This window comes from Coregonus lavaretus (genome assembly GCF_964263955.1).
Source record: "Coregonus lavaretus genome assembly, chromosome: 32".
Classification (NCBI taxonomy): Eukaryota; Metazoa; Chordata; class Actinopteri; order Salmoniformes; family Salmonidae; genus Coregonus; species Coregonus lavaretus.
The window spans coordinates 13,452,247-13,470,589 of record NC_140019.1 but is presented as its reverse complement, the minus strand read 5'-3'; the positions used below and the strand labels follow the sequence as shown (position 1 = coordinate 13,470,589).

Below are 18,343 nucleotides of genomic sequence, written 5' to 3'. Positions count from 1 at the left end.
GCAATAATACATGTATAGTTCCTTTTATAACACTTTCGCTACTATAGTCATACATAGGCCTTTTACACATAGACACACCCGATGAATCCATTTAGTTTCTTTATCCTATAGCAAGCATCAATGATGGGTATCATTCAAATGATAGGCAGCGTTTGTATTAATTATGTCCTATTCTAATACTCCAAGGGGGCACGTTTCTTACACATGACACAACTCAAGGCCCACCACACATAGACCTAGAGTTTGTGCGTCACAGAACAGTTAAAGCTTGCCATCACGGATTTTGCAACGCTGTGTATATATATTAGCACGTTTTCAAAACTACGACACAAATGACTTCAACGTGGCACATGTTTTTTATAGCCTACAACATCAACAAAATACAATCAATAATATATAATCCAAGAATAGCAGATGTCATAAGAAAAATAGACCCACGTTTTGTAGGCCAACGTCACTCAGGCGCCATAACTGACTCAAATGGATGATATGTCATTATTACACTGCTTTGGTGAGAAAGAGTCCACGCCACTGTGGCACGTATACCACCCATTGACAATACTTTTCTGAAAGGGTGAGGCAGTGGAAAATGTCCTGGAGCTCTGGGCGAAACTGTGGCCTGCTTGGTTGCATGGGTATTGGGTGGGCTCAGGTCTATAACCGCTCCTCTGGATCAACAATGGATCCAAGAGGCCCTCTGACCTATGTGAGGAGTAGTCCAAACTGTTGTCGAATGTGTGATGGAAACGTGACCTCAGACTTGACTCATTTCGAATCTCGGGGGATAGAGACTCTTGGGAGGAGGTGAGGGGCTGAGCGCGCGTCACGATGGTGGACGAAGCCGTTTCGCCTTGATCTGTTACTTCGGGTGACCTGGTCTCTGCAAGGTGCTCCCCGTCCCCCTCGCGCCCATCGCTGCGTTTCGCGCTGTAGTCCTTGCAGTGGAGCTTCATGTGCTTTCGGAGGGAACTTGGGTGGGTGTAACACTTCTCACACCCTCTGACCTTGCACATGTAGGGTTTATCACTGGAGTGCACGTGAGAATGCTTCTTTCGGTCGCTGCTGTTAGCAAACCTCCGATTGCAGCCCTCGAACTCACACTTAAAAGGTTTTTCACCTAAACATGCAGAGAGAGAAATCACCGCTTGTTACGATATGGTGCCTAATGTGTTCTCAACCTCTAGGTTTGTAAACTCATCTAAACTTACATTTATATTGTTATACATTTGCACATAAACAAGACAGTGACGATCGAAATAATCAACATGTTGAGTTTATGAGCAAGTGGTGTGCAGGCTATAGGCCTAATTCCAAAACGTTCCTAAAATGTTAATAAAGTCATGTCTATTTTAGTTTTGGGTGCAGTTTTTCCTGTGCAATGCCAATGTGCAATAACCATTAACGTGAATGCCTACATTTGCTCATGTTTTAACACAATTGTGTTGTCTTACATAACCTTATGTCTAATATTAACCTTAACCTAACCCCTAACCCAGAACTTCGACTGTAGGCCTAAACCCCGAATAAAAGGTAGAATTGCACAAAGTGTAATGAACATTCAATGGAAACTGTAGGTTATCTTATAAGATCTACACGAAAAATGCCCCCAAAAAATCTCAACTGACACTTCCGTCGAAAAGTTTATCTGTCGAGATATGATGAAGATAATCATGAAGATAATCAACATGGCAACATGTAGAAAATATAATTCCCATAGAAGTTTACACTACCCGTGAAACTCTATTAATATCGTCAATGATTTACCCCAACAGTCAGAGGGCAAGGCCGCAGTAAATAGGCCCATCATCTATCAAGGATTTTGTCAAACCCTCGATCAAGGATTTTGTCAAACGCTCGATCTCCCCAAGTCCTATTAATGTGCTAAAACTATGTTTGAACAATTCTGTCCTATATCCAGTAAACAAGGCAGAAGATCACAAGTCATATTACTACAGAGAAATTAGTGTGGGTAGGCCTAGTCTTGAAATTCCGATTAGGCCTATATGGCAAAATATGGTGAAACAGCATTTTTTCTCATCTCAAAAAGTCCCACCAAACCAAAATGTATTTCTAAAATAATATTTTTCACTATTTCTAGACAAACATTTTTTAGAAATGTGATGTGTTACTGTTTCCATACATGCATCTGTATGTACTATTCAATTAAATTGACACCATAATAATCATTCATTCGAAATACATTTTGGCACGTACATTTTAACATCAATGTTTGCTATAACGTGGCTTTTGGCATGTATAATATTTAAGGGTTCTTACCACAGAAGTTTGCCACTGATGATTTTTCTCATTGTGTTGATTTAGACAACTCTGGCTACCAACGACATAATTATTAATTTATTTTAGCCCAAATTACATTTATCTTTAGGGAATCATTTGACTATTTTTTAAATAAAAAATAAAAAAGATCAAAATAAACAGTGTTCAATTATCAACGAGCTAAATGTCCACTGCACTTTAACATTTAAATCCTGTTGATCTCTGTGAAACTTAGCAGAGATCAGACTACAAAGGCACTGTGTTGTCTATACCTCATAACCTACTTGGCTGCTGTGTTCTGCTACTACAGCATTTCCAGCGTTGTTCCTGCGCCCGCGCAGAGAGGAGTCGTCCCTACTGGGCTGCAACTGAGCGAAGCGTAAAAGCTACGTCACAACTCTCCGGTACAACTCTCCGGTGTCCCGGCATTTATTTATTTATTTAAGTGAATGAGTGGGAGAAGCACCCAAACAACTGGGCCTGAAAACTACTAGTTTGTAGCTGCAGCACTACAGGCCTTCTGTCCCGCTATTAGCACTAGCTTATGCCTCTCTCCTGTACAACTACACCCCACAACAATCACGACAGGCTATAAATTAATCACAATATTAAATAAACTACACCCACAACAACAGCACCACCAAAAACATAAATAATGACATCCACAGACAAAAATATTATAATAATCCTTATAATAATCATCAACATTTACGTCATTTAGCAGACGCTCTTATCCAGAGCGACTTACAGGAGCAAGTAGGGTTAAGTGCCTTGCTCAAGGGCACATCGACAGATTTTTCACCTAGTTGGCTCGGGGATTAGAACCAGCGACCTTTCGGTTACTGGCACAACGCTTTTAACCACTAAGCTACCTGCCTCCCCAACATCATCATCATAATAGGCTATGTACATTTTAATCATCAAAGATCTAGCATGGCAGACAGTGACATATACTGTCATTCAAAACAATCAAAAGTTTGTTCAAAGAATTGCTTTAGCTTTTTCTAATATTTTTGTGCACTATAAAATGCTACTATAGTGCCATTATACTTACACAATCTAACTCTCACAATCTAATTCCTTATATAATAACATAATTTAGTAAAATATAAACATTTCAAATATGGTTTAAATTAGGTTATCAACATTTTCTCAGAGGGTAAATTTAGTCCCCAAAAAAGAAACAACGTTTTGGCAAGTTTAATCATTGATTTGATGTATTTTGTAAGCTTTTATGTTAGCTAATTACTATTAATATTATTGTTATTATTATCTTTATTATTATTGACACTAATAGTTACATACCTGTGTGTGTCCTCTTGTGAATCTTGAGGTTCTCTGATCTTGCAAAAACTTTTTCACAGCCGTGGAAAGGGCAGGGAAATGGCTTTTCCCCTGTGTGGACTCTGACGTGGTTCACCAACTTGTATTTCGCTTTGAAAGGCTTTCTGTCCCTCGGACAATTCTCCCAGTGACACACGTATTCAGAGTGCTCTGGTCCTCCGACATGTTCCACTGTCACATGGGTGACAAGTTCATACATAGTCCCGAAAGTTCTGGCGCAGGGCTGCTTCCCAGCCCCCTCTTGGCTGTCACTCCACTTACACACCAGCTCGTGCTTCAGGTTCTGTTTGGAGCACCTCAGGAAAGCATCACCCCCTCCACGTTGAATTGCCATGTTCAGCGGTTTGTAGAGACCCAGGAACTGAGAAACAAGTTGTTGGCTCTTTCCCCTGGGACCGCTGATGCTCTGGCCGTAAGGGTGCGTCCGGGTGAGGAGGTCCCCAGGTAGACCCAGCATCACTTGACCGGAGAGGTCTCGGGTCGCGTCGGAGGAGCCATGGGCCTGCTCGTGATAAGCGGTGAAAAAAGCGTGGCTTCTGCTATCTCTATAGCTAGGCAGGTCACGGTACGTTCCAATTCCACCATGTTGGTTACTTCTTGATGCCAGTTGATCAGTGACGGGTGCCATGCCGGCTCCAGAAAGATTGGCTCCAATGATAATGCCCCTAGGGCTGTGCTCTAACCGGTGGCTGGGGTATCCAGAGTCTGCAAAATGGGGAACCGAATGGTCAACATATGCACTGTACCTCGTCTCGGGATAGTCTCGCAAATTGTGCGAGGGGCAGAGCTTTAAGGAACTGCCAGTGGGGTGCCCTATGTGCTCCCCTGCCAAAGGTGGCAGCACCACGCTGGGTTCAGTATTGCTCTCCCCGGGGTTGACGCAAGAAAGAAGGCAGCCACTAAACCTCGAAAGAGTTGTCATGTTTTGTTGTGAGTTTGGCTGTGAGTTTGCAAAACCAACCAATTCTGTGCTCAAGAATTACCTAGAAATATTGTTTCCATTTTCTTTGCTGTTTATCATCTGTATGTGAAATTCTTGGCCGTGAACTTCGCAGGAGCAGGAACCAGACTCAAGTTCGTTAAAGTTGGTGTGACTCCCATGCCGTTCACTTTGCCCTCTTGATTTGTGGCAATAACCGTGGTAGTAAAAATGCTTCGAAACAGGCCATGGTGCAATATAAAAGCACAGCAGGCAAATCTGCTTTAAAAAAAAGGCGCTTTGGGATTGGTTGGAATGTGGTATGATTGACAGGCGCTGGGTTTGTTTTAAAAGGGACACGCAGGCGTTCACTGCACGACTCCGTCTTCAAATATCTCATAGAAAATGCTTTGAAATGTGCGCGGTATAGGCTACACTGCCAAATATTGGTGTCTCTTTGACTCTAGGCGCCACATTACAACCGCCTATTTGTAAATGTCTAACGTAAATGTAATAAATGTCTTCAAATGCTGGACATTTCTGGACATTTTGTGTGGAAGTCTAATAGACTACACAATTACGATATTCAAATCCAATGTTAAAGTATCAAATGTCAGAACTTTTAATTTAATTTAATGTTTATTTTACTGGAAGGAAAAGGTTGCAAAAATACATTCTAGGTTAAAGGTCCAATGCACCCGTTTATATCTCAATATCAAATCATTTCTGGGTAACAATTAATTATCTTACTGTGTTTGTTTTAATTTAAAATGGTAAAAAATTTACAAAAATAGCATCTTAGCATAGAGCATTTTCTAAAGCAATAATTTTGCTAGGACTGTCTGGGAGTGGTCTTAGTGGGGAGGAGAAAACGAACTGTTATTGGCAGAGAGGTTTGGAACTCTCTTTGTTATTGGTCTATTAACTAATTTACCACCTGGTGATGTCACCAGGCAGGTCAAAACTCCATTCCACCAAAACAGGCTGAAATTTCAGGCAGTCTTTTCAAACATCTCTTACACTAAAAAGGCATTATCATCATTTTCACAATTTCACAGTATTATTCCAAACTCATAGTGTGGAAATATATATAAAACACAGGAAAATCAAGTTTTTGACTGCACTGGGCCTTTACAATTCCGCTTTTCAGTCCTGACCAAGTGGGGTAAGGCTGCAGACAAAAACAGAGAAGAGTAGCCCTATACCCTAAAAATACCAAAATCAATCACATATCAATACATCTGGCGTACAACAACAACTATATTTAACTAAACAAAAGAGTTAAGCAACTTTAAAACATGGGTACATGGATGGTGGGTTACAAGCTTATAGCCTCAAGGTAAAAGGGCAACAACACTATCAAAACAAACAGACAATTTGCATACGGATTTTTACTAACTATTTTGCAGAGAAAAAACGTCTAATTTATTTCTTGATATTCGAATAGGCATACATTGATTTTCCAATGGCGTTCCATAAACGTGTCCATAAACCGTTCATTTTCTTCCATTCTTGCCAGTCTACTTCTCAATTTCGCTGACAACTCTAAGCCGATTGGATTTTCTCTCACGTCATGCTACAGCACCTGATTTAACGAGCATGTTTAACAAGGTCAACCTTCTTCATATCTAGACACACAACTACGTCAAACTGTAACTGCTGGCATAGCAATTCATTTACATTTACATTTTAGTCATTTAGCAGACGCTCTTATCCAGAGCGACTTACAGTTAGAGTCCACACATTTTTCATATAGGCTATCCTAGCGCCTTAAGGGTATGCACTCTTTCATGTCTTATGCATGTAGACTACCATCATGGGAACAATCTATGATGTAAAATTATTTGTAGGTGTTCAAAACAAGCCGAATCTGTCACTTGTAGAAAAATAACAGTGAAGAATATGACTATTGTGAAAAGTATCTCTCCAAAGGCTGCAGCGATGCAACTCAGGCCATGCAGGGATGCTGCAACAACTCATCTATCTGGCAAACACATTTCAAACAGTAATTTATCCTGCCAAAGGATTAGAGTTGTATTTAGCGGGTTTTAGTTGTAAATTATACAGGCCAATAAACCAATGTTCCCAAAGTAATAGTCCATGCGTCTTCGTTAGGTTATAGTAGGCCTATATTTTCCGTTAAGCCGTTTTGTGATTAGTTTGGATGCAGAGGTGCACATCGAATGTAGATTTAATTAGTCAACTATTATTTCTCAAGACTGTATTGTCCTCTAACTTTCAAAGTCCAGTTTCAACATTGTTGTTCTGACGTCGCACTCAAGGGACTAGGCCCAGACAATGGGAGCGTGAGGCCCACTTGACATAAAGTGCCGTGACATAGACAAACACCTTTGGTCAAACTCTGTAATTACTGTAACGCATGCTCATGTTGGTCGGCCTTTAACCTGGCGCATTTCCGAACAAAAATGCTGGAAAACTTCACGTTTTAGTCACTAGCATAGTAATTTGTAGCCTATACAAGAGTCTACACCGGGGTATCGAGGTTTTAGGGGATGTCTTCGTTTCCAAATAAATTGTAAAAACAAAAAGTAGATCAACAAACCAGACAAAAACGGGATTATGATCAATTACGCCCCATTGCCATCTGTCTCTGCATCAACTTTCGTTGAGGCCCACTATCTCTCAGATCCTCTGTCTATTTATTGAATATTGGCATTGCATATCGCGTGACTTCCTTATAATAATAGCTACATGCAACATACGCATAAACAACAGACATCTTTACCTTGTGTCCTTGAACATTTCACGTAAACTTGGGAGTGTTGATGCGGTGGCCTATGGCTTTTAGGTTGCGATCAGCCACTGAATGTCAAACGCCCGATTTCTTCAATTTAATCAATCAAAATAAGTAGCTAGCCTATATAAAGCCAAAATAACATTGGTGGTGCTTGGTGGTTTATGTCTGGTGTTTTGTGAAGAAGAAGAAGAAAATTGACGCATAAAAATAGAAGAAAAATAGGTATAGACACTAAAATAAATAAATAAAATATTGCACAGAAGTGATATAGGCTACTGTCAAAATGAAGTGAGTCAATCCAGCTTATGAAGCAGACAATTCTTCAGACTTACTTAAAGCTGAATTCATGTTTCACTAATACAGTATACAAATCCACAATCCAAAGAAATGCCTTGGTCATCAATAAACTGAAACATTCTGCACAGTACAAAATGTATTAGTGTGATTAAAGTAGTACAGTAGTAGCCTACAGATCATGTGCACTTGTTATGGGGCAGTTGGCATGTTGACAGCCATAGGATGTTAGTAGTTTTATTTGAATATGAGTAGCTATATAGTACCCAGAAAAGCAAAACTGTACAGTATGCATGTGTAATAGCTTTGATTGCTAACTCAAGACATGCAGTTTACAGCTAAGTTGTGACTATCAACACAAAAAAGTAGTGTCACACTGAGAATATTGATTGCATTAATTGTAGAATGATACATGTAAGGCTAACAGGCCATATGATATGATACGGATGATCACATTCAAAATACACAGCCATAGAATATAAACAGTGGCTTATGAGGCCTGAGTTGTAGCATATAGCCTCAGCAGAATCAAAATGCACTTGGCTTCAAAGAACACAAAAATGCTGTAAATGGTTGTTCATATATTATATTATATATATATTATGACAGCAGTTGAATATCAGTGCAATAACCTAATCGATTTGACCTAGACTTAACACTATTTAGCTTTCTCAATGTGTCTGCGATGATCGAATGCTGTTTAAAATGGCACCCATCGCCCATGTTAGAAAGGGCCCTCTGTTCAGCGCACAGTAAATTGCACGGCTGTGCATATTGTTCATGACCTGTTATTACGTAGTCCTATACGGTAATCAACAGGAATCATACCCAAGTAAGTGACAAACTACTCTGCTCAGAACCTTTATTACACTTCATGTATTTGATATGCACCCATTTAAAACCAGCCGAGGTGGAAAAAAAGCACATGAAAAAGAACTGGTAAGTTCATAGGTCATCATTTTTGTGTGATTTAGACCATTTTGACTCTCTGATAAATGGTATCCGTGTATCCGCATGTGTGTGTAACCCTGTGTGTATCTGTGTGTGTGTGTCTCTGTGTGTATCTGTGTGTGTGTGTCTCTGTGTGTATGTCCATGTGTATCCATGTGTGTCTCTGTGTGTGTGTCTGTGTGTATCCGTGTGTGTGTGTATCTGTGTGTGTGCCTGTGTGAGAGTATTAACGTGTGTGTCCGTGTGTTCATCTGTGTGTGTGTGTATTCGTGTGTGTGTATCCATGTGTGTGTGTGTGTGTGTGTGTGTGTGTGTGTGAATAATGTGATAATGGATGAGAATATTCACTGGCACTGCACTCTTGTCATGACTTCATGAAATTTAGATGAATTAAGAGGTTTGGGGTGAAGCCATTGGCAGACAGATGTTCCAATAAATCACAGCGAGGAGTCAATTAGCCATATTGATAAACCATATCAAAGACGTGATTAAAAAGCCAACAGACAGTCAATGGTGCACGTCTTGAACTTGTAGTAGACTGAACTGACCACAAACACCAAAGCGTGTACAGTTACTTCTTGAACTATCATGTCTGAAATGTGTCTTTCCAATATTAACATCTGCGTAGAACATGTCATTAGCAGTGGACAGGTTACAAACCCTGAAAGAGGATGACTGATTAATACAAAAAGGTGTATCTTTGAGCGAAGGGTGCATCTATGTAACTTCAAAACTAGTCCCCCAAAAATTGCAGGAAATAATCGAAGCATTCCATCCCACTTGATGGCTAATGCCTGGAAGATCTGGCAGATTTGTACTGTATTCCTCCTCCATATCGTACATGACCTTCATGACCTTGGCTGCCTCAGAGTAGCAGAAGGGGTACTTGTGTCTTTAACATGGACAAACAGAGGTCAAGTGATATCATTTGTCCATGATGGGACGATAAACAACTTACACAAAGCATTCAAATGCTACAAAGTTTCTAAGAGCTTCTCCTTTCTTTCTAACCATAACAAACTACAGAAATAATCCCAAAATGGACTGGACCTTAGGTTAAGGTGTTATAAATATGAGTGCATGAACAAGTATACCCATTTGTTATAGTCCCATGGGATATATCCATTGTGTATTGTCCAATCTGTTCTAAGAAAAGATGTAGGGTTCAGTTCAACTTTGAAGTGTAATATGATGCTCTCTCTTGGTTTATCGCTCTGCTGATTTAGAGGTGAAAAGATAAGCCTTTCCCAGAAGCTGAGCAAAAATCTGTTGTTGTATTCACAAAGTGTATTTTTTTACAATATTTTCCAATAACAACCTGTGTCAAAACTTGCAACAGCATACTTACTATGTTTTCAGATTCATACCCACATGCATCCCTAAAACAAGATTGGTTGAAACATGAGTGCACCTAAAATCCTACAAATATTGCAATTCATTACAAAAAACAATACATCAACACTACATATCAATAGTCCATTAAATTGCTAGTGTATTAAACACCATTTTCCCATTTCATTTGAACTTCTTAATGTAGATAACAGAAGACTAACTCAATTACTGTTGATCATGCAATAAATCATCTTTATGCTGTGATTCAATTCAGCAAGAGATTGGGTAGTTTTACAAATTTGCACACACACACACACACACACACACACACACACACACACACACACACACACACACACACACACACACACACACACACACACACACACACACACACACACACACACACACACACACACACACACACACATATATTCGATTAGGAATGAATTTGTTAACATTGAAGGTGAATGATATACAATATTTTAGTTTGGTGACTATTGGGTTAACTATTGAGCAGGAAAGTTTCCTCAATAAACTTGTCGTGGGCTACTGCACGGGCGGCTTCAGCTCAAGCACCGCTACACGTCTGAGAGAGGCCCAGCCATGCTAATAACGGACAGCCATTGCACAAAGACATCTACATTAACCTGGAATTTTAATAGTTTGTCAAATATTTCAAATGTGAGCTATCAAATCATTTGTTTACCATGTCCAGTATAGTTTTCATTGATAATGTTGATAAGAAAAGTGCATTAGGCTTATCTCACAGTTTGTGTCCTAAACACAACACCAATATAAATTGCATATGTGTCCAGGTAAATTTGATAATATAGGTATATTTTCTGCAGGAACTTTGAATTGCAAGACTAATTAATTGTTCATTATCAAAGCAATGGTGCCATTATCAACTCAGAGAGCGATTTGTATAGCTAAGCAATAGTCTTGATAAATATTAGACTACCAGAATAGTGTTTCTGAGAAGCTCATGCGCATGCTCAGGACAAATATTATGAGCTTGCAACCATCTTCGAAAATGATTTCCTCGCTAAAGCTACATGAATTACCTTGGCAAATATAACACTTAAGTAAGGCATAGCAAGCAATAAATAGCCATAAATTATTTACAAATCAAATTGAGACAGTCCACTGTCTGCGGTTGATTGGTGAAAAATTATAATGTACAATCATGAAGAGATAGTATATCAATGTATCTGCAAGCAACAAACGAAAGCAAAAGAACTCCATGCATTACAATTTCAAATTTTAAAATAGGAGTGTTTGGCTGCACCATAAATGCAAACGAGGAGACAACAATAAATTATGTCAGCCAAAAAAAATAAAAAATGCTAAATGTTAGGCCTATACTGGCAATACAGACTGAACGACAGTGTTGAGAAACAATATATTGAGGGCAAAAGACACAGGCCAAGTTTTCAGTATCAGGACCTACTCTGTTACAATTGCAACAGAAACAACTTTTGGTATTCTTAAAAAAGTATTTGTAGATAGGCAAAAGTGGTAGGTTACGTTTGCAGTCTTATTCAACAATCCTCGAAATATTTGAGTATACCAAAACAATTAATGATATTGTATAATCTTGGTGACATCTGAGAGGCCTACGCTTTGATCATTCTAAAAGAAGCGTCGGAAGTGATTGTAATTTTTTTTAAATATCGTGATAGTAAGTCCAGTCATCCCTCTGTATGTGATCTTCAGTTTGTTACATCAACATGGCAAAATTGGATAACTTAACTTTGTTTTTTTGGTTTATGGTACAACCAGATAGGTCATGAAAGGTGTTGTTGGAAACTCAACTAGGCTATAGTATTTTCTAATGAGTAAATGTAATATAAATAAACTAACGTTTGATGTGGTGCTGTGCAAAGTTGTAGATAATGCTCGCATCTGAATCAATGTATTCGTCTGAAATTCAAGAACATTAGAGTGTAGGCCTTCCTGTAGGTCGTTTTTTGCATCACATTCTGTGTTTGGCTCTCTTCGGCTAGCAACAGTTGCTTTGATTATTTGGTGAAGACAGTAACCTGTAACAACACACGAGGCCTTAGGAGGCCAAAGGTCGGTGAACCTCTCTTGCCATAGTCTAAACTCCAAGACTCCTAATACTGCAGCAAAGTTGGTTGCTGATAGAATTGAATTGTGTGCTCCGTTGTAGAGACAAGAGTGCACGTGCTTCTCATCGTTAATCATTTTATAGTAACACTCTCACTGTGAACATACCACATATAATAACCTTACAGAGTCCTTTCGTTTCAACAAGTCAATAAAATATCGAAGAGGAAAAGTTAAGAAAACTTAACTGCCTGTCACTTGTGAAAGTTCACAAAGGTCTCCATAAATCTCATGCTCTAAAGCTTCAAGGCTATTCACAGTTAACGCATGTTCTCCTTCTCTCACACAGTGTGTGTGTGTGAGTGTGCTGAGAGAGAGAGAGAGAGAGAGAGAGAAGAGAGTGAAGAGAGAGTAAAAGAGTGTTTGTGTATGTGAGTGTGTGTGAGTGTGTGAGTGTATGTGTGTGGGTGTGGGTGTGTGAGAGAGAGAGAGAGAGAGAGAGAGAGAGAGAGAGAGAGAGAGAGAGAGAGAGAGAGAGAGAGAGAGAGAGAGAGAGAGAGCGAGAGAGGAGGGAGGGAGGAAGGGAGGGAGGGAGGGAGGAAGCGCGCGCGATAGGGAGAAAAATGAGGGAGAGGGAATCATTCCGTTTTCCGTAAAAAATGTTTTTTGTTGAGTTTAGGAACGCAGCTGAGATCTATCTGCTCTAAAAGGAGCACAAACGTTTAACTTTCATGAAACAACATGACTGATAGGAGTAAATGATGAACATGTCTCTTAAAAAAGTTACCACAAGAAACAACTAAAGTTCTGAATATCATAAACAAGTGTCCCGAGCTGACTTTCAAGGAAAGCACAGATTCACACACCCCCACAGCATCCTTACAATTACTCCACGGTTGCTTTCCTTTAAAAAAAAAAGTAGCCTCAACAATTTAAATATTGCATAAATAAGAAAACTCACCTTATAATTTAAAATACTTATTCTCGAAGAGGAATATGTTGTGGGAATGATTGCGGGGTGGAGGGCGAAAGCAGACTGAAGGACTGATTTGAAGATTTTTCTCTTTTTCTTTTTTCAGATGTCTAAAATAAAGAATGTGAGCTCCTTCCTGGGACAGATTGAGGGGAAAGGGATGTGAAAGGATTGGAGTTATAAAGCGCCGCTTGAAGCACTCAACGCGTCTCTGAACTTGATCAGATTTTATGTGTCCTGCAGCGTCAGCGGCTACCCTGTGAAACTCGCTCAATGGCACGAATTTTTGGATAAGCAAAAAATCTCAGGATATTACAATTACTGCCATCTTTCTTTCTGTCTTTTATTCTTGCGTCTTACACCCATTAGAGCTTTGCAAAAAAATGACCCCCTCCTTTCTCAAGCGGCTTCAAGAAAGCCACATTTCGGATCTCTGCCAACTACATTCATGTTCTCAGTTCATAAGAACCAAAATGCTCAGATAAAAAGATAGCTAGATAGCTAGATAGATAGCTAGATAGCTAGATAGATAGATAGATAGATAGATAGATAGATAGATAGATAGATAGATAGATAGATAGATAGATAGATAGATAGATAGATAGATAGTGTAAACTGGAATGATTGTGTTACATGTGTATTTAGAAATAAACTATTCAGAAACATGTAGGCAAACGTTTACAAAATTATGCCCCACCAAAATGCACCAAATAAATAAAGTGTTATCTTTCTGCATAGAAGCTGAATTGTGTTTGTTGATTAAACAGCATGCTCTTGGTATGACTGAACTCTTCGACATTAATAAAAAAGGAAAGGCCTTGGTCATTATCTGAAGTTTGGATAATGGTATACTTTTTCCAAAAGTTGCAAAGAACCCAATTTTCAGAAACTTTGTTGCATTTCATAGCCCATTGGCCTATCTACAACAAACATTTGCAATGACTATTGGCCTCTGGTTTAATATTTACAGCTTATAATAGTGTTTAGCCAAATTTTGCAACGGTTTCTGCGTTATATCACGGAAAATAAATAATGCTCATGGTATTGAAGCGAGAGAGTGCTCCGATACCTTACCTGAAAAATAATGCCTGCACTAACCAATCAAAATAAACCATTGAGATGAACTGCCATTTTCAATAGCAAACCGTGCCAATCAACAGACATCTAGCCAATTAACTCCCTTCTTTGGCGTCACGTGCCAAAGGGGTAGCTGAGCTCTCATTGGGCGTCGTAGCACTGCCTCCCGAGTTCATTTATGTGCCGGGAGCGAGTGATTGACTTTATCAGTCCAAGGACATCATTCCTCTGGAAAGGGGGGGAAGTTTGATCCTCTTTCTCACGGATCCCAGTAACGGGAGTTTTTCTCCTCGCTCTGTAAGCGAAGGATTGTTTTTTCGTTGTTTTGGTGTTTTTACAGTAAAACAAATCTTATTCTACGTTTCAACGCACTGAAATCGGGTGCCCGTTATTCACGGTTAGAGTGAGCTCCACTAACCTGGGGTTTCAGTTTATTTTTTCTTTTATTTCGTTTTCTAAGTTCGTTTGAGCCCAATGACTATGCTCCTTGACAGCGGTCCGCAGTTCCCATCGCTAGGAGTGGGGGGTTTCGGAACACCGCGGCACCATGAGATAGGGAACAGAGATCCCGGTTTGGGACTTAATCCCTTCGCTGATTCATCCCACTCCGCAGCTTTCAAACTCAGCCCAGTGGCTCACGATATAACCTCCAGCCAGACTTCAGCTTTTACCCCGCAAGCCAGTGGATATGCTGCTGCCCTGGGACACCATCACGGCGGACAGGTGGGTTCGTACGGCGGCGGACCGTTCAATTCAACCCGGGACTTTCTATTCAGAAACCGTGGCGTTGGAGAGTCCGCTGCATCGAGTGCCCAGCATGGGATCTTTGCCGCTTCTGCTGGGAGCCTGCACGGACCTCCTGGAATCTCCGATAACCCTGGACATCTGTTGTTTTCAGGGCTCCACGACCAGGGCGTGAGCCACACTTCGCCAAGCGGACATGTAGTCAACAGTCAAATACATCTTGGTTTACGCGGGGACATTTTTGGAAGACCCGATCCGTACCGTCCGGTCGCCAGCCCTCGGACGGACCCCTATGGCGCTCAGCTCCACAACTACAACCATCCAATGGGGATGAATATGGGGATGAATGTGCCGACACACCACGGTCCTGGGGCCTTCTTTAGATACATGAGGCAACCCATAAAGCAAGAAATGTCCTGTAAATGGATAGATGAGAACCAGATGAACCGACCCAAAAAGACTTGCGAAAGGACTTTCAGCACAATGCACGAGATGGTGACGCATGTCTCCATGGAACACGTTGGCGGCCCCGAGCAAAGTAACCACATTTGCTTCTGGGAGGATTGCCCGAGAGAGGGGAAATCTTTTAAGGCCAAGTACAAACTCGTGAACCACATTCGAGTGCACACTGGAGAGAAACCATTCCCCTGTCCATTCCCTGGTTGTGGGAAAATATTCGCCAGGTCGGAAAATTTGAAAATTCACAAACGAACACACACAGGTAATTACTTTCCTCAAGTTTGCTGACAAACAACAGCCACACGTTTAAAGTTGCCTATCCATAGGCCTGTTGTTTTCATTGTGCATGGGGAAAAGAATAGGCCTAGGCAAATGTTGAGAGATTGTTGCATTTTATAGACTAATGCAAGAACGAGTGAAGGCCGCAATTTGGTTTGTAATTTAGGCTGGGATAAGAAATATGTTGGAACGAAAATATAATATTATTTTACGCACTGAATATTGCATTTGTTGAACGGTCGGATAACCTAAATTACATCTCAATATCAAACGTGCATATGTTGATGTTGTATTGTGTTGACATATTTCTCGATCGGAGAAGCTATTCTGCACGCTATCGAGGTGTTGATCAAGTTAAATTGTGTGTATTAAGGGAGAGACAGACACATACTTCCCCCAAACTAAAGTGTGAGCGAATTAGCTTAACTAGGACTACATTTAGACGGACTACCCACAGTGTGGTTTTGTGAGTCTGGCCCGTTACTCTCAGTCCTTGTTTACTAGGCTAGGCTATATGCTACTCCATCCTATACAAATCAGTGCAGCAGTTGGGTTGTAACATTGGACCCTATTTAAACACACTACGACAAAGCACACAACGGTAATATCAAATGATATATACTACATCAAAAATGCCTATAATAGCATTGACTGATCCATATTTGTGCACTTTGAGATGTAATTTAGGTTATCCGACCGTAGCCTAACAAATGTAGGCCTGTATTGAACATATCATGCATGCTGTTGCTATTCACAGAGCACTATTGTTATTCACAGGGCAGACTTCATCGATGGTGAATCAAGCCAGCATCACTATCAACTCTTGCATAGGCCTATGTCGGGATGGTAGGCTTATCACTCTACTGTGTATAGGGGTTGAACTGTGTTTATTCCATCTTTGCAGGTGAGAAGCCGTTCAAGTGTGAATTCGACGGCTGCGACAGACGCTTCGCCAACAGCAGTGACAGGAAAAAGCACATGCACGTGCACACTTCTGATAAGCCTTACATCTGCAAAGTGTGCGACAAGTCCTACACGCACCCCAGCTCTCTCAGGAAACACATGAAGGTAATTAACGTGTTAATTTCACCTTAAACACACATTAACACAATACACTCCCTTGACCCAGGGCTAATCAAAGAATCAGCCCCAAACAGCATCACTGCTATCTCACTGGTTTGGAGTGTAATAGAATGCATATTTATTTCCCAAATATTAAGCTAATACTTATAGGCTAAGTTAGAGAAGCAAATAGCGCTGCAATGCAATAGCAATTTGATAGATCAAAGGGTCAGTTGTATTGACTTAAGCTGTGTTGAGTGTGTGCAACATATTCAACGTTATTCTTCATGCTATAGGGCCTATAGACATATGCATATATCATAGCAACTCCTCTTGTTTTATTTAATTATTATTACAGGTACACGAGTCTCAAGGTTCTGAGTCGTCTCCAGCAGCAAGTTCTGGATATGAGTCGTCCACACCACCAGTTCTGGTATCAGCGAACACTGAAGACCCAACAAAAACACCACCGTCAGCCGTGCAAAACACGTCCGGGCACAGCGATGGACTCCCACCCAACTTTAATGAATGGTATGTTTGAAGTCATAACCAGGCTGTCAATGTGGACCAAGATTAAGGAAACCTTAAAAACTCACACCAACGTGTACACAAAATTGGATTGGAACAACACGAGGAGATGAGAGCAAGCCAGCAGTAGCAGGCCTTGTCCTTTCTCAGGATTGGGGTTTGACTTTTATTCCGAGGTCGAAGAAAACAAATAAATCATAAATAATGAAATAATACTTTCTAAGAATAAATAAAATGTTTTTTTTATTTTAATTTTTTAGTTTACAGATTTCAAATGATTATTTTATTTTTCATTTTATGTATTTTCTCAAAATTGTATTTAAAAATAAAGGAAAAAGGAATAATATTTCACGGTGTTTTATATAATGGTGACAAACTACTGTCGCCTTTCAATTGATTGTTAAAACTTCAGACAGTCTTAAGAAACGTGCCAAAGTCTTTGTCTTGAACTTGAACAAAAAATAAATCATAAATAAATATATACTCGTGAATGTATTTCCTTGTTTGATGGGGTCGAATCTGTTGTCAATGTCCGTTTTCAGGTGGAGAAATGTGGTATTAGGTTACGATTGTTGCCGTTGAATATAACGTTGCCTTTTGTTAATAACGTTGTAAATACATATCCATGCTGCCATATTTATCAATTTGTAATTTAATTATGGGTATAAGTTCTGAAACGTAAAGATATTTATGGAAATGTTTTCTAACAAGACTGTACAGATTTGGGTCATAACCAATTTAACATTGAACAAAGTGATTAACTCTAAAGCGCCAATATCGCGATTGTATCTTATTTTTAAGCAATATATGTGTCTTATTTGGATCTAAGATATCGTCTATATAAATATGATGAATGTCTATATAATGCACATTTTTCCATCACTTATTGTTTAGCTTGTGAGACCATTGACATGTGAATCATCAATTCTGTAAATCTTGTGAGTTGGTAAACTATATAAAACGGTTCTGTCCATATCCTTTTGGTCAAAGTAACGATTTTTTTTGTGTATTTTACTTTGATAGAATCAGAGAGTAGAGTTCAATTGTAGCATAATTTCAGTACACATTCGAACGATCCATCAGCTACTGCACTCGTCGCATTTACAGATGTTAATACCTAGTTCATTCATGAATTTCAAACCAAGGTGGCAGTATTTAGAGTATTTCAAATTCGGGTCAAATACCCAAACATATGAGCCAGTATGGCAGTCATTTATAGTTCCAACAATGTCTTTGTGCAAGTAGGCCTATGTTAAAATGTGTGCATCGGCAA

At 39.8% G+C, this 18,343-nt stretch overlaps 2 protein-coding genes across 2 annotated transcripts; one reads left to right on the top strand and one right to left on the bottom strand.

The window, feature by feature from the left end:
- Positions 1–476: 476 nt before the first annotated feature.
- Positions 477–4,543, bottom strand: LOC311107389 (zinc finger protein ZIC 5-like; the record flags this gene model as incomplete). Its single annotated transcript, XM_084149883.1, has 2 exons — positions 477–1,117; positions 3,583–4,543. 2 exons carry the CDS (start codon positions 4,541–4,543, stop codon positions 477–479), a joined length of 1,602 nt encoding a protein of 533 aa, XP_084006009.1.
- Positions 4,544–14,472: 9,929 nt separating this feature from the next.
- LOC311107332 (zinc finger protein ZIC 3-like) lies at positions 14,473–17,083 on the top strand (the record flags this gene model as incomplete). The annotated part of the gene is made up of 3 exons (XM_084149816.1): positions 14,473–15,463; positions 16,385–16,548; positions 16,901–17,083. The coding sequence occupies 3 exons, from the start codon at positions 14,473–14,475 to the stop codon at positions 17,081–17,083; spliced, it is 1,338 nt and encodes a 445-aa protein (XP_084005942.1).
- Positions 17,084–18,343: the final 1,260 nt, after the last annotated feature.